General features: G+C 36.6%; 1 protein-coding gene across 1 annotated transcript; it reads right to left on the bottom strand.

Annotated features, from left to right (window-relative positions):
* Nucleotides 1-9,059: 9,059 nt before the first annotated feature.
* On the bottom strand, nt 9,060-11,237 carry LOC104222388 (large ribosomal subunit protein eL8y-like). The gene is made up of 6 exons (XM_009773621.2): nt 11,130-11,237; nt 10,796-11,045; nt 9,905-10,074; nt 9,690-9,818; nt 9,515-9,607; nt 9,060-9,401 (listed from the first exon to the last, which is right to left on the bottom strand). Exons 1-6 carry the CDS (start codon nt 11,130-11,132, stop codon nt 9,270-9,272), a joined length of 777 nt encoding a protein of 258 aa, XP_009771923.1. The 5' UTR covers nt 11,133-11,237; the 3' UTR covers nt 9,060-9,269.
* Between the last annotated feature and the right edge of the window lie 6,213 nt (nt 11,238-17,450).

Genomic DNA, 17,450 nt, shown 5'->3' with positions numbered 1-17,450 from the left:
TCTCTACGACTAGGTAAGCCTAACAATTGCGGAAAAAGGGAAAATAGCAGAATCAACAAATAAAAACTGTGGAATAAACAAAATGAAGGCTTAAAGATGTCGCTTGGCATATACAATATAACTCTCAAACTGAACAACTTCCCAAAACCCGGAACCTCATGAAATCACAAGCTATTGAATAACTACAAGTGTCTAACTCCAGAATGTCTAAACAAAAGTAAATACATAAGGGCTAATACTATGAGAGGGAATGGAAAGGGACTCCTTGGTATGCGGACGCGGCAGATATACCTCGAAGTCTCTGGAGAATCGCCTCGCCTTGCCTAATGGGTAGTGGGACTCAGTCAAAGTACCTGGATCTGCACATGAAAAACATGCGCAGAAAGGGCATGAGTACACCATAGCAGTACTCAGTAAGTGCCAAGCCTAACCTCGATCGAGTAGTGACGAGGAAGGTCAGGGCCCTACTAATTATAGCTGAAAAACGAGGTAAAACAGTATAGAATATGACAATATAATTAAATGCTAACAGTATGAAGTAACACAGTGTTATAAGAATAACAACGACTATAACATATACAAAATAATCATAGAAGGAATACAGCTCAACTCAGAAATAACGACCGGGGATCTCTCAGTATCCCGAGGATCTGTTAGTATCCTCAATATGTGTGTTGGGGATCTCTCGGTATCCTGAGGATCTCTTAGTATCCTCAATATAGGATCTCTTAGTATCCTCAATATAGGATCTCTTAGTATCCTCAATATGTGTGCTAGCCACAAGTTACTTAACTATATCAATAAGTGCTAAATGAAACAATTCTAATGCATGAAAATAGGTTTTCTAAACGTTTTCCCAAAAAGTCAAAAAAAATCGCCCCCTGACCCACATGGTCAAAACCCAAGGTTCGAACCAACACCCGATTACACATTCTCCCACGAACCCAAATATATAATTTATTTTGAAAGAGTTTGAGAAATGAAAGATTTTCGGCTAAGTCATGAGTTTGTAGGTCGTAGATGTCGCAATTGCGACCATGGTTCACAATAAATAATTCAAATGGTTAAAAATAGTTAAATAAATTTTAATTAAATTCAAATTAAAAATGGGAATAATGTAAATAATTCAAATGGTTGGCCTGCCTAGCTTTCATTAGTAGGCGCCATCACGACTCCCGAGGGTGGAAAATCCGGGTCGTGACAGGATTTTTCAACAATTTGCACAAGTACATACTCGTCACCTCACGTACAAGGCATTTCAAATATCAAAAAAAAAACAAATCCTAAGGGGAGTTTTCCCACACAAGGTTAGGCAAGTCACTTACATCGAACCGGCTCAAAATCAACCCGAAACCATGTTGTTGTCATGATTACTCGACTCCAAATAGTTCAAATCTATTAAATACAATTGCATAATGTAAATATAACTTTAAGTAATTGATTCCACAATTAAAGTCTAAGCTAATACGCGAAATTAGTTAAAATGACCAAAATGCCCCTGGGTCCATGTCTCAGAATTGGACAAAATTTATAAATTCGGGATCCTCACACTCTCACGAGTTCATATATACAGAAATTACTCCAAAACCCTGATCAAAAATCCAAAATTAGGTCTAAGAACTTTTCCAATTTTTCTCCAATTTTCCCACCCCAAATTCGAATTTAAAGGATAAATTTAAGCATAGATTCATGGAAATTAATCAAATCCGAGTAAGAATTACTTACCCAAAACACCCAGGTGAAAATCTCTCTCAAAATTGTAAATCCCGAGCTCCAAATCAATTTCTAAGGTTTGAGACTAACCCTCGATTCTGCCCCTTTTCTAACTAGTGAAACCGCTTTTGCGGCTCTGGGACCGCACTTGCGGTCTCGCTTCTGCGAAGACCAAGTCGCATCTGCGACATTTCATTAAAACTTAGCTTCCGCTTCTGCGACTCACTTACCGCACATGCGGTCCCGCAGGTGCATCAAATCCCTCGCACCTGTGGCTTCTAGGGACTGGGCTAATCCCACTTCTGTGGCGCCGCACCTGCGGTCCCATTCACGCAGGTGCGGTTATGACAGGTTCAGCCAACATCAATTTTCCTAAGTCCAATTCAATTTCCGTTAAGCACCCAAAACTCACCCGAGGCCCCGGGACCTCAACCAAACCTGCCAATCAATCCTAAAACATCATTCAAACATATTCCAACCTTCGGAACGTTCAAAACAACATCAAAACACCAATTAAACATCATATTTAAGCCTAAGAACTCCAAAAACTCTCAAATTACACTTTTGATCAAAAAGTCTACCAAACTTCGTCCAAATGACCTGAAATTTTGCACACACGTCACATTCAACTCTATAGAGCTACTCCAACTTTCGGAATTCCATTCTGACCCCGATATCAAAATCTCACTATCGAACCGAAAACTTCAAAAATTCAACTTTCGACATTTCAAGCCTAAATAAGCTACGGGGCCTCCAAAACACAATCCGAACACGCTTTCAAGCCCGAAATCACCCAACGGAGCTAATGGAACCGACAAAATTCCATTCTGAGGTCGTCTTCACACTGCTCCAACTACAGTCCAAATTCTGAAGCTTAAACTCTCATTTAGGGAAAGTGTCCCAAAATTCTCCGAAACTCCAAATAAATCCTCCCGGCAACTCACAATAGCAGAAACAAATACGGGGAAAGCAGTTAATAGGGGATCGGGGTGTAAATTCTTAAAATGACTGGCCGGGTCGTTTCAATGTTGGTGGTTCTATGGCTTGGTTTGGCTCAATTTTCTAGAAGTTTTTACCTCTAATGGGTTGAAGTTTGTGCTAATATACCAACTTCCAAGCTTGTTTGGAATACCACGAGTGAATCCCAAGTGTTGGGTCCAGCTTCTTATAGTTGAATGCCTTGATAGCATGAGCATATGGGATTCCAAACAAGTCCCAAATCCTTCATGTGCACCTTTGTTGATCCAGAATAATTGTGTGCTTGTCTTCACCTTCACTTATTTTGAAAACCCTGTCTCCATTGAAATTTTCCTTGCACTTTGAAGCCATCTCTTTGTAATCATTCTATAGCTCCATTGCATATAGGCTATATTCACCTCTCCAATTGTTAACTTCATTAGCTCTATCCTTTAGTATAAAGTAGCTAGGAAGGAAGCGAAGCTGGCGGTCATGGAGGCTAAGACTGCAACTTATAGTCGTATGTACGAGGAACTAGAGAAAAAAGGAGGGGAGAAGAAGTTATTTAGGCTGGCCAAGCTGAGAGAGAGGAAAGCTTGAGATTTAGACCGAGTGAGATGCATCAAGGACGACGATGGTAGAGTATTGATGGAAGATTCCTAGATTAAGAGGAGATGGCAGACTTATTTTCAAAAACTTCTTAATGAAGTAGGGGATCGGGATATTGTGCTCGGTGAATTGGAGCATTTCGAGAGTCACAGTGACTATGGGTACTGCAGGCGCATCAAGGTTGAGGAGGTCGTGGGAGCTATGAGTAAGATGAGTAGGGGCAAAGCGGCCGGGCCTGACGAGATTCCGGTAGAATTTTGGAAGTGTGTGGGGAAAGCAGGTTTGGAGTGGTTGACTAGGTTGTTGAATGTTATTTTTAAGGCAAAGAGGATGTCGGATGAGTGGAGGTGAAGTACGGTGGTCCCACTGTATAAGAACAAGGGTGATATCCAGAGTTGTAACAATTATAGGGGTATCAAATTACTGAGTCATACTATGAAAGTATGGGAGAGGGTGGTTGAAGCAAGGTTGAGGATGACGGTGTCTGTTTCCGATAACTAGTTTGGTTTCATGCCGGGTCGTTCTACTACAGAATCTATACACCTTGTTAGGAGGTTGGTTGAACAACACAGAGATAGGAAGAAAGACCTGCACATGGTGTTTATTGACCTAGAAAAAGCATATGACAAGGTTCCTAGAGAAGTTCTCTGGAGAAGCTTGAAGGCAAAAGGCGTGTCAGTTCCCTACATTATGGCGATTAAGGACATGTATGATGGGGCAAAGACTCGGGTTAGGACAGTAGGAGGCGACTCTGAGGATTTTCCGGTTGTTATGGGGTTACACCAAGGTTCTGCGCTCAGTCCGTTCCTATTCTCCCTGGTGATGGACGAGTTAACACATCACATTCAAGGGGATGTGCCATGGTGCATGCTATTCGCCGATGACATAGTTCTGATTGATGAGTCGCGAACCGGTATTAACAAGAGGCTGGAGGTTTGGAGACAAGCTATTGAATCTAAGGGTTTCAAGCTTAGCAGGACAAAGATGGAATACCTGGAGTGTAAGTTCAGCGCTGAGCAAAAGGAAGTGGGCGTGGATGTGTGGCTTGAATCACAGGTCATCCCGAGTAGAGACAGCTTCAAGTACCTTGGGTCGGTTATCCAAGGGGGAGGGGAGATCGACGAGGATGTTACACATCGTATCAGGGTAGGATGGATGAAGTGGAGGTTAGTATCTAGAGTATTGTGTGACAAGAGAGCGCCACTAATACTCAAAGGTAAGTTCTATAAAGCGGTGGTTAGGCCGGCCATGATGTATGGGGTTGAGTGTTGGTCGGTTAAGAAATCACATATCCAGAAGATGAAGGTAGCAGAAATGAGGATGTTGAGGTGGATGTGTGGGCATATTAGGATGGATAAGATTAGGAATGATGATATTAGGGAGAAGGTGTGTGTGGCTCCCATTGATAACAAGATGCGAGAAGCAAGGCTTAGGTGGTTCGGGCATGTTCAGAGGAGAAGCCCAGATGCTCCGGTAAGGAGGTGCGAACGGCTACTTGTGGAGGGCAGGAGAAGAGGTAGAGGGCGGCCTAAGAAGTATTGGGGGGAGGTGATTAGGTAGGATATGGCGAGGCTTCATATTTCCGAGGACATGGCACTTGATAGGAGCATATAGAGATCGAGTATTAGGGTTGTAGGTTAGGAGGTAGTTGAGTCTTGTCCTATGCCATAACTTTGTGAGACTAGTTTGGTAGGGATACTATTGCTTTGTATCATTCTTCTTGATTTCATGTTGTTCTTATTTTTCATATTTTTTTCTTTTTTCATATTATTTCTGTGGTGTTACTAATATTGTTTTTTTGTCTTCTTGAGCCGAGGGTCTTTCGAAAATAGCCTCTCTACTCTTTCGGGGTAGGGGTAAGGTCTTCGTACACATTACCCTCCCCAGACCCCACTAATGGGATTTCACTAGGTTGTTGTTGTTGTTGTATTAGCTCTATCCTTTAGGTGATTCATCACCTTTAATTATCAACCAGTAAACATGAAGAATAATTAGTCAACAGCAGACAAATTAACAAGCAGTAAACATAAAAGGTAAAAATAATTCGCCTTTACTCTTATATCCTCAAGCATCTTCACAATTGGCTTATGTCTAGCTTCAAGAATCCAAGAGTTGAAAGACTAATTAAAGTTGTTGTCCACCATTGGTTCTTACATTGGGTATAAAAGTAAGCTCTACATCAGCTTACTAGTAGATATTTCAACAAGTCTCTCACAACATCCTCAGATACTTCACCTAATTGTTTCAACATATTCTTAAATTCTTCCTCATATGTGCTCCAAGAACACCAACATATTAATTTTTTCATCTCATCGGTCTTCCAATTTCTGCTCTAGTTTGCTTCAATATGTCTTGCACAATATATATGATATGATTGTGGACATAGATTACTTACATCATCTAATAGACCCTGCACATGAAGCAACATTATATTAACAAACTAAATAACATAACCTTGAACAAAAAAATTCTGAAATTATGGCAACATACCTTCTGCATATCTTACATGAATGTATACCCTTCACCATATCTTTCAAGTCCAAAGAAGCCTTCAAGTTCTCCATGAACCACTGCCATTTTCTTTTGGAGATTTTACCTCCTATAACAAAGGTATACACCATATTTATTATAAATTAAAATTATTTTAAAATATTATTTTCTATAGTTATCTTTTATATTATATAGCAAAATAAGTATTTATGGTATATACTACCATTGAGGTGTGAAATACGCTATTTATATTTTTTCCCTCTCTTAGACAGCTGGACATACCTATTTTTAAGGTGATTGTCGTTACTATATTCATGAATACATGGCGCGAATACATGTGAATACATGCGCGTACAGCTGGACTGTCCTGATTTTAGGTGCTTTTTACTACTGTATTCATGAATACAACAATGCAAATACATATGAATACATACGCGTACAACCGGACTACCCTAATTTTAGGCGCTTTTTGCTATTGTATTCATGAATACATGTGCGTACAGCTGGACTGCCCTAATTTTAGGCACTTTTTACTATTGTATTCATGAATACATGACGTGAATACATGTGAATACATGCACATACATCCAGACTGCCTTGATTTTAGGCGCTTTTTGCTGCTGTATTCATGAATACATGGCTCAAATACATGTGAATACATGCGCACACAGTTGGACTGCCCTGATTTTTAAGCACTTTTTGTTGTTGTATTCATGAATACAGCAGCGAGAACAACGAATACACTACCGTAATAACTGAATAGTAGCTATAGGAAGTAATTATGTATATGATAGCTATAGAAAGTTAATAGCCACTAAACAATAGTGATTTCTGAAAATTTCTCTTTTCTTTTTGTTTCCTTTTCCACCACAGCCCAAGCTAGTGGATACACATGCTTGCAAGAATCTTGAGTAACAGCAACTAACAACATGCCTTGGCATTTGCCTTTTAAAAAGGTTCAATCCGGGCCTATAAAAGGTCTCAAACATGCTTTGAAGCCACTCTTGAGGGCCTGGAAGCAGACATACATCCTAAAAAATCTTCTCTTACCTTCCTCCATTGTATCCTTTGATACCTGTATCACCACATCAGTCCCAAGGTTGCTTTTCCTCAACTCTTGAGCATATGCCTCCAACTTGTTGTACTCATCCAAGTAGTTGTCCTCCAATTTCTCTAAAACCATTATCTTCACCCTTTTTAATTTTAAATCACTCACATTCAAACTAAATCTATCGTCTAAATCAACATTCATCTCTTTAACCTTAAACTTAGTATATTTTGATTTTTTCTCTTAAAATAATGTACTAAAGCAGCATGAGTAGCTCCTCTGTTCTCAAATACTTCACCGCAATTATGTTCATCCCTCCATGTTTTTATTTTTTCCCATTTGATCTTCGCCACCCTTAGAAATAAGACATTTAAAGGGACACCTAATCTCACACTTGTATCTAAGTTTTCTCCTATCACTCTTATCTACATGAAGGACCTTTTTATTAGTAACAACATAAAAACTAATAACCTCCTTAGCTTCGGCAAGATCCTTAAAAGTCATACCTTTTTCCTATTTTATACATGTCAAGTTGGTCAGTATTCTCAAACTTCTTCTGCCTCTCAAATAAACCTAGGGCATCACTATCAATATTTTCTATATCTGTATCATTTTCACTACTATTACAGTCAGTAGCTACAACAACAAGAATACTATTTGTATCAGTTTGCTGGGTAAATATAAGAATATTTAAAGTACCATCAAGAAGATCAACACCAAATAAATTTACATTACTAAAACTATCATTAATTAGGGCGGAAGATTCCTAATCCCTTCATCCTCATCCAACAAAAAATACCTCACAGATGGGTCAATAAATAATAATTGTTGTACTTTAACAAATCCTAGTAATTCAGTGTATTCTTTACACAAATCAATATAAGAGAGATGGTCTACTTCATAATCGCTCAACATGTGCACATCTCTCTTAGTATAAGATAATGTAGGTTCCAATACCCACTCGCCCCGTAATTAAAATACAAGTTCACTTTATCCATTATCCTTCAAATAAAATCACATGCAACAACAATAAAAAAAAAAGAGCAAAATGAGACCACATCAGCAATATTCAATGCTTAAACAATAAATATATCAACCAATAAATAAAAACATAGAATTCCCACCATCAATTAATTATACAAATCGACAAAAACCTAGCATTAATATGTAGGACCAACATGACAAGGACCACCAGAAATAAAAGTAGACAAATAAATATAGAAAGGTACAAAATAATAGCTCAAATAACATTAAAAAATCACATACAAAAGACAAAATTTGTTGGTTCCCAAATATTCCCCAGCCCTATAAATTTATAACTTAAAACTGTAAATACTTACTTTAATCGAAAAGATACTGCAAGATAATGATGAAAATCAAAGATGCTTCTATTTTGTGTGCACTAAATCGGAGCAAACAAGGAACCCTAAAGAAACCCTAAACTTGCCATTTGCTGGATTAGATAGACAAAATGTGAGAAATGGTAAAAAAAAAAAATAGGGATTTTGTCGTGGGTATAAGGTAAAAAGAACTGACCTAGGTAATAAAGGGTGGATCGAATTAGTTAAATGGGTCAAAAAATACCCAATTTTAATTTCAACCCCACATAGCCATGTGGCCAAATGAAAGGTTGTACATCACTTAATGAGGGACCCACATGTATGGACGAGGGTTTATATAATTCATTTATTATACGATAGGGATATTTTAGGCCCTTTTCCGAAGTTATAAGTGTAGTATAGCCAAAATACACATAGAGATGGACTTTTCAAGAATTCTTAGAAAGGTCATGTGAAATTAATCGAGATCAACTTTTCAACAATTCTTACATTGGTAATGTGAATAAACCAAGTTTTCCAACTTGCTTTCTCATCTTTGCCGTTCTCTTTCTGAATTTCTTATTTTCTGCCTTGGAATTCCATCAGATGCAAAATCGAATTTATTTATCTTCCGAAGCAGCATACATTAAATGTGAGCAAAATACTGGCAGGATTAGGGGGGGGGGAATAAAAAATCAAACTAGAATTTTCGATATTACCACTGTTGCAATCTGATTCTTTTGAGTATATATCACTCTTTTACCAGCCCACTGCAGTGCTTTAACTATAAGATACAATGTATTACATGAAATTTCATAATTTTCTCGTTGCTCTCTTTATGATAAGTTTAAAAATAAACAAATGTAGAAACGTTTTAGGAAGTCTTTTTGCATAAAAACAAAACCAAAAACACAGAAAACATCTACTCAGAAACTATCCTCGTACATAACCAACTCAACCAGCCATCTGACAAAGTAGGAAAGTCTTTTTGCATAAAAACATAATCTGTAACACAAAGTAAATATAAAAGTCTAATCCACGTAGGATCTCTAACATTGCTCAAGCATGCGAACCAAAAACACAAAATTGGTAGAGGTAGAGGTTTAATCCAACAGCAACATACAATAGAAGCTCTAGTTCATTCTCTGTGCTGCTTCCTTGGCGAGAACCCTCTCTTTCGCCTTGGTTCTGGCTTGTGATTTGGATCCCATGACACCACCGCCCCATTTCTTTCTGTTTTCCTCATACTTGTCATTGAAGTTTGCCTGAAAAAGGTATAACAAAAATACAACATAAATCCTTGAATAGATTTACACGAAAGAATGATAACTCAACAGAAAACAAGCGGCCAATTTTATCATTTATTAACGTAAGATACCTTGATTGCCTCCAAAATTCTGCTGAACTCCATTTTATCTTCATTTTTCACAGTTGTCAAGCATAGAGCCGAAGCAGTTTTCTTGTGCACGATCTGAAAGCAATGCTCAATCATTAGTATCTAATACAATTAAGAAAGCACAGCCATATATACATGCACAACTCATGTTCCATACCGATCCTAAACGTGCTTTTCCCTTCACAATGCAGTACGGAATTTCCATCTTTCTGCACAATGCTGGCAGCCACACGACTAACTCTATTGGGTCCACATCATGAGCAATAACCACCAACTGTGCTTTGTTCTGGAGAGGTATCATCAACAGAGTTGTGTTAATTGACAGTAAGATCGACTGGGAAACTACAAATGCTTTGTTACACCAAAACAAACCTGCTCAATAAGGTAGGTTATGTGCTTGAGACCATATTTCACAATAATAGGTTTCTTAGTCTCGGGTGTTTTCCCTTCTGCTTCAGCTTGAGCTCTTTTTAAGAGACGCTCCTTCTTTGCAGCTTTGTCTTCAGGCCTGTACTTCAATAGCATCTTGAACAGGTTCGTGGCTGAATATTCAAAAGAAAAGCAATTGTAAACGTCAGTTCAGCTGTCATGAAACTTCAAACAGCAAGTACAAGCAGAATGAAGTAGAATTCTTTTGTGACCTTAAGGTCAGGTACTATATATTATACTAAAAGTTGCAAGAGAAGGGTGAGAGAAGCGTGCTACGTCCAGGTAGATTGAGGGCCAGTAAATATAGTGCAGATTTGCCCCAATAGAACGATAGGGAGAATGAGCAACATTCCACACTAATCCATTATCCTTGTGAGCGAATAGGAGACAAGGTAAAAATACAGAGAAAAACAAAAGGAGAAGTTCCAAGACTACATAAAGCTCTACTTGGACATGCCAAAAGCAGAAGGCAATCATCTATTCAACGCCATTTTTAGATGACCAAGTAGTCAAAAAGTCACGAACCATCATTATTTATTCCTAAACATAAAACATGCCATTGATATTACATGCTACAATTCACGGAATAAAGTAGATCTATTCACCTACACATCTGTAGAAATGTATACTAGTTACTGTATATATGCCTGAATCAGAAGCCAAGACTCAAATATTCTACATTTCAAGTTCTTTTGCCTAATAAAACAGCATTTTCACAGAGAATACAAATCTCACATCATGCACATAGCAAAAGCGCAAAGACAGCAACTTTTCATAGACAACATACAAACAAGTGATTCAACAAAAATCAAAGCTGTTTGGTTCAAAACATACCAAGATTCTTGTCAAGGGTTTTTGAGAATTGGTTAAGAGCAGGAGGAACCTTCAAACGCTGCTTAAGAATCCTCCTTTTCCTCTGGATACGAACAACCTGAGGCCATCTCACGAAACGGGTCAGATCCTTCTTGGGCGGCAATGCGCCACCGATCCCAAACTGCTTTGGCCGCTTCTCGAACAGTGGATTCACCACTTTCGCTTGAACTGGTTTCTTCTTTGCTGCTACTGCTACACCTTTCTTTGGAGCCTGCAACCAATTTCCCACAATCAAACGTTAAACTCAAAATCCTAAATCGTCGAGAAAGAGAGCCTATCTATGGCTGTAGCTTACCATTTTTTTTGCTAGACGGCGATGGAGGAACAAAACAACTTAGGCGTATGTATGTTTGAACTCTTTGTTGTAGTGAACTCTAGGGTATAAGGTGTTGGTGAAATCCTGGGAGTTATTGGGCTAGGGCTATCTAGTTTGTTTGGGCCATATTGTATTGGACCCTAACGCAAAAATGATACCAGGTAGCCACTTTTAGGACTACTGTTTATAATATGGCCAGTTCTTGTAAAGTAGTTGAAAGCTAACCATAGTTTTGAAATACGACATTCACTTCGAATTTCAACTTTCAAGAACTCTCCTCAACTTCATGTGGTTCAAAACTTCAAGAGAAATTGTCTGATGTGTGAATTGCAACACGAACTTCAGGCAAATTGCATGACACTTGGGTTGGCTTGCCACACAATTTCAGGAAATTTTCCAGATATTAGGATGTGTAAACGTTCAATATTTTGTGGGTGATATCATTTTGGACGCTAGATAATCGTTCTATTTTTTATTTATTAAAATCATTATTCCTATCCATGACAATAAATCTAACATTATTTAGCATTTAGTGCAGACATAAACTCATGAGATCAGTCCCTATGTGACGATGAAGTTTGCCATTAGGCATTATGCTTGATGAAATTATTCTAATTGGTTAGGTTAGGAAATTATGTTGGGTGGACATATTTAAGATCGCACATTTATAATTTGACCTCACCAAGAAAATTTTAGTTTTTTTAACCTTTCGTCAGATTTTCTTCTTCTTTTTCTCCTTTTTCTTCCTTATGTGTCTTCGAGCCCGTTTGGTCAAGCTGTCAAAATTTGCTTATTTTTAAGACGAAATACATAAACGACGCCTTTAAATTGTCCACAACGACCAAACAAACACCTCAATTGACCCATTTATCATTTAGACACTTCAAGTTTCTATTACTCAGATCAAGTAAACACATGTCGCTGATGTGGCATATGCGTGATTGCTAACCAAATTTTGAGCGCGTGATACATTTTTGCAGCCTAATTTTTTTTTAAAAGAAAAAACATGAAATACCTCAGCTTAGCCTCTCTTCTTCTTTCAAGTACAACCCACCATGAAACCATCATAGCTTCCATGAAAATCAGCCACTAAAGCTCCAACTAAGCCACCTTAAATCACTAAAAATGTCACCTTTCATCAAAAAACTTACTGCCCATAACCTCCAGAGCTTCACCTATATCCGTCGAGCCAAAACTAATCCCGAGCTAGCCGAAAAAAGCAGCAAAATTGCAGCAACAATAGCTGCGAAAAACCACCAAATCTCCACTAGATAAACACCCTCTTTCATCTAACAATACCTTCATTCCAACAGAAACACACAAACAACAATCAATTATTTAAATCGACCGATAATTTTACACCAAAATAATAAATTAGAGAAACAAATATGAAATAAGCCCAAATTCATGACCAAGAAAATGACGGAGAAAGAAGACTGGACATTCCAGTAGAATCGTTTCTTTCGGCTTTGCTTGGAGGTCAATTTTCCGGTGAAAGAGATGAGCTTTTTCCGGCAAGGTCGGTCAATGATTCCATAGTGGATTCTCTGTTTTGGCTATTCTCTTTTGTTTTATATTTGTATTAGTTTTATGGAAAGATTTAGATTTAAATTTGAAGTATGGATGTATAAATTTTGAGTATAGGGCATGTTGGAGAAGAAGGTTGGTAGGGGTCTAATGGAAAGATCTGTGTTTAATTAATTGGATGGAGAATGAACTAGGGAAAGGGGAAGGAGACGCAGAAGAAGGGCAGAAGGAAGAAGATGAATAGGGGTGGGAGTGGGGGTGGGGGTGGCGCTGGTTTTGGTTCTGGAAGGAAGAAGATGAAGTGGGGGGGGGCGCTGCTTTGGTTAAAAGTGAGGGGAAAATGTTTTTTCTTCTTTAAATTCATTTTCTTTTTTTTTTGTTAATTATAAGTGTTTAGTTTTAATTATAAATTACATGTGTCGTTCACTGATTGGCTCATTGGACACATCATAGGCAAGTGTAACTCACGTATCTGGTCTGTTGTACTCGAGTGTCTATTTGATTTACTTAAAAGTCACTTGAAGTGTCTAAATGATAAAGGGGTCAATTGAGGTATTTGTTTGGTCGTTGTGGACAACTTAAAGGGGTGGTTTATGTATTTCGCCTATTTTAAAAAAAAATCAGAAGTACTTTTTTAAAAAAAAAGTTTATGTTTGGCCAATTCATTTAAGAAGTACTTTTTGCAACATTTGGTAAACAAATTGTGTTTGGCCAATCTTTATAGAAGGTGCTTTTGAATGTCAAATTACCAAAAAGGATAGTACCAAGATCTTATAATTATTTTAAAGAGAAAAATGAACTTAAATATGTATTGAAAAAGACTTTTATTATTTTTTATTTTATTTAATTAAAATACAAAATATATAGTAAACAAACATAATAAAATTTTAACTCAATTTTACATATATAGTTATACCAAAGCATATAATATTATCTAGTATAATTACTTATTGTTACACAATGATTTGAATAATCAAAATACATCATTTAGTATGAATTAGAAATCTATTCCACAAATTACTATATACTGATAATCCACCATGAACAACCTCTCCGATTAGAAACTTTTTGGTGTAATATCATGAATTCCAAACACTTGTTAGAAATAATTTGCATGGAGTAGACTATTGCAGTGCTAGCAAAAACTTGGTGGACAGTATTAAGTCGTGGAAAGACGGGATTTTTGGTAATATAATGGGGAAAAAAATTCTATCAAGGCTCCGAAGAAGTAAAAAATCTAGTAAATATACTCATAGTGACTTCCTTCAAACGTTAGAATATAATCTAAAGAAGGACTACAATGACATCCTTAGAATAGAGGAGGATTACTGGAAAATGAGATCTAGGCTAATGTGGCTTAATGAAGGGGATGCTAACACCAGATTTTTCCACATATCAGCATCAAATAGAAGAAGAATAAATAAAATTATCTACTTTAAAGATGATGTTGGAAATTGGCTTAATGAACACCACTTGATCATGTCACACGTTTTAAATTTTTTTTACGGATATTCTCACCACCTCTCACTCTTCTACAAACTGGAATAATATCGTGAAAACCCATCCTACTCATCATAAATTAGACCTTACTATACTAGACAATCCTCTATTAAATATTGAAATCAAGAGGGAAATTTTCTCATTCAAGCCTTTCAAAGCCCCGGGGTAAGATGGCCTTCACCTTTTTTTCTTTCAAAAATATTGGAACATCATAGGACATTCTGTAATGAATCTTTGTCATGATATTTTCAAAAACCAAAAAATTCCTAGGGACATAAATAGAACCTATCTTTACCTTATCCCAAAAATGCCTAATGCCAATAACATCAGGAACTTTAGACCAATTGGCATTTGTAATACTATTTACAAAACAATTACTAAAATTCTTGCAAACCGCCTCAAACCATACCTAGAGCAAATTATTAGTCCTTTCCAGGCTAGCTTCATGAATAATATAAGAGTCTCTGATAATGCAATCATCATTCAGGAATTAGTTTTCAACCTAAAAGATTAAAAGGCAAACAAGGCCATATGATCCTGAAAATTGATCTCGAAAAGGCTTTTGACAGTTTAGAATGGTCTTTTGTATATTGCACCCTTAGATACTTCAACTTCCCTCCTAAATTCTCCAAACTATTATTATACTATATTTCAACCAGCTCTATAGCAATACTAGTTAATGGCTCCATCACAAAATTCTTTGAGCCAAGTCGAGGGATAAGGTAAGGTGATCCTATATCACCTTATATTTTCATCCTATGTTTGGAGATGTTGTCTAGGTATATTAATCATCAAGTTGATATTCGTAAATGGGATCCTATCACTATAGGAAGAAAAAGCCCAAACTTTTCTTACTTGTTTTTTTGCAGATGACCTGGCATTAATGGCTAAAGTAAATAACAAATCATTCCAAGCCATTAAAACTGGTCTAGATTATTTTTGTAATCTGTCAGGATAAAGCATAAATGCTTCAAAATCAAAAATCCTTTTTTCAAAAAATTGCTTGCCTCACACGATTAATGATAATACGAATAGTTTAGGTATACAGAAGAGTGAGACTTTTGGTACCTACATAGGATTCCCAATATTAATTAAAAATTCAAGACCGGCGGATTATCAATTTATAATTGACAAAATGAGGGCAAGACTATGCTTATTGGAAAATGAGATTTATTAATATAGCGTGAAGAACAATATTATCACTCGTGCCTAAATTCAACACCAAACCACTACATGCAATATACCCTACTACCAAAAAAGACCCTTAAAAATATTGATAAAGTCCAAAGGGATTTTATATGGGCCACTACCATAGAAAAGAAAAAAAAATACACCCAATAAAATGGTCAAATATTTGCCAACAAAAGTCCAATGAAGGCCTATTGAAGGCCCCCTCTCGATTAGTGATTACTCCCTGAAAATTAGGGACATTTATAGTGTCCATAAATGGGATTTCACTAAACTATCTATTAACATCCCAAACGACATCAAAGAAAACATTTCTAAGGCTAGAATTCGTTCGAAGGGATTAATAAGTGATATTCCTATATGGTCACTAACAACAAAATATTTTTTCACTACAAAAACTTGCTACAACCTAATTGCCCCCCCCCCCCTTTAAATAACCAACTGGATTATAAATGGATTTGGAAACTAAATTGTCCTAATAAGATAAAATTCTTTTTATGGTAATGCCTACACAATAGGATACCATACAGAAAATACCTAGCTAATATAGGTATTAACATAGAACCTATGTGCCCTATTTGCAAAAGAAAAGAAGAAGAATCTATCGCCCAGTTTTTCTTTAATTACAAAACCACCAATCACTTTTGGGAAAGTTTGGGATGTCCAAACTTCTATAAACCAAAGGGAAACCACTAGCTTCTTCAATTAATAGATTTTGACTGCCTACTAAATCATAACTATATTAATTGGAAGTCTTTCTTTCCATTTGCCATCTGGTATATCTGGTTAAATAGAAATATCAATAACCGAAACAACACTGACATCCCCATTAATATAGACCTAATAAAACAAAAGGCAACCAAATTCAAACTTCTTACTGAAAATAGCCACAACCTTCTAAAGAAGATCACCATCAAAGTAAGATGGCACAAACCACCGAAAGGCAGGTTCAAATTAAATATAGATACAAGTTTTAAGAACAACAACTAAAAAAGTGACCTGGGAGGTGTATTCAGAAATACAAAAGGAAGTTTGGTGGTAGGTTTTGCAAAATCTACTCATGCAAATGGATCACTAGAAGCATAAATTAAGGCACTCCTAGAGGAGCTTCGGACAGCGCAAGAATGGGAAATGTTCCCACTATATATAGAAACAGACTCCACGGAGGTAATTCACTCTATACAACAAGGCAATAGACTATATGACGATATTGTTAATGAATGCAGGTTGTTAATACACCAGGATAAGGAAGTGGTCCTTCAGCACGTCTTTCGACAAGGGAATAATGTAGCACATCAATTGGCAAAGGAGGCTAATGCTCAAACAAAGGGGAAGAAATATTTTGTATAACCTCCATCTTATGTTGAATCTTTTGTAAGAGATGATCAAAAAGAACAATTTGTTTTTCTTAAGTACCTAACTTATGATGCTTGCAATGTATTAGCAAGCCTAGGAAATCAATGTGTCCTAAGTGACATAAGGTATGAATGTGATGTACTAAACATTATGTAGCTTTAATATAAATATTTCCTGTTTGTTCAAAAAAAAAAGTCATTCACACATGATAATATTTTTCAACCATTTCATCTCTGCTTCTATTACACAACGCCTCCATATTAGTAGAAGACTAGCTTGCATTTCTAAAGAAATATCAGAAGACTCATCCCCTTCCTCAATCTTTGCAGTAATGTCTTCATTAGCATAATAGTTACATTCTTTATCGGTAAAAGAATATCGTCGGATGAAATTATATATAGCCATGGTAGTTGTAATTAGATGATTCTGAGTGACAAGCTTGAAATATTGCATTGAGCGTAAAATAAAAATAATTTTAAAGAGTAACTAATTATTAGCAACACATAATGTATAATTTTTTTTAAAATTTAAATTAGAAACTAATTATTACCTAACCTAACAATCTTTATCGTAAATTGCCTAGCGGCCTGTTGTGAGACTACCACTTGGCTTAATGTGAATATTTTTTCTTCATATTTTAATAATACATAGATAGATTATGCGATGAGATTGTAAATTTATTACCTATTTGTAAGTAATTTTCACAAATTAGATTTTATAACTGTTTTA

Source organism: Nicotiana sylvestris, chromosome 3 (genome assembly GCF_000393655.2).
Source record: "Nicotiana sylvestris chromosome 3, ASM39365v2, whole genome shotgun sequence".
NCBI classification, from domain to species: Eukaryota; Viridiplantae; Streptophyta; class Magnoliopsida; order Solanales; family Solanaceae; genus Nicotiana; species Nicotiana sylvestris.
Note: the sequence above shows the minus strand (reverse complement) of the source record. Positions and strands in the feature narration are given on the sequence as shown.

Excerpts from the sequence above, each read along its gene's own strand:
- LOC104222388 (XM_009773621.2), bottom strand. Across the intron at positions 9,819-9,904 it reads TAACCTACCTTATTGAGCAG|AACAAAGCACAGTTGGTGGT; the intron begins GTTTGTTTTGGT and ends ATACCTCTCCAG. Across the intron at positions 9,608-9,689 it reads GAAAAGCACGTTTAGGATCG|ATCGTGCACAAGAAAACTGC; the intron begins GTATGGAACATG and ends CATTGCTTTCAG.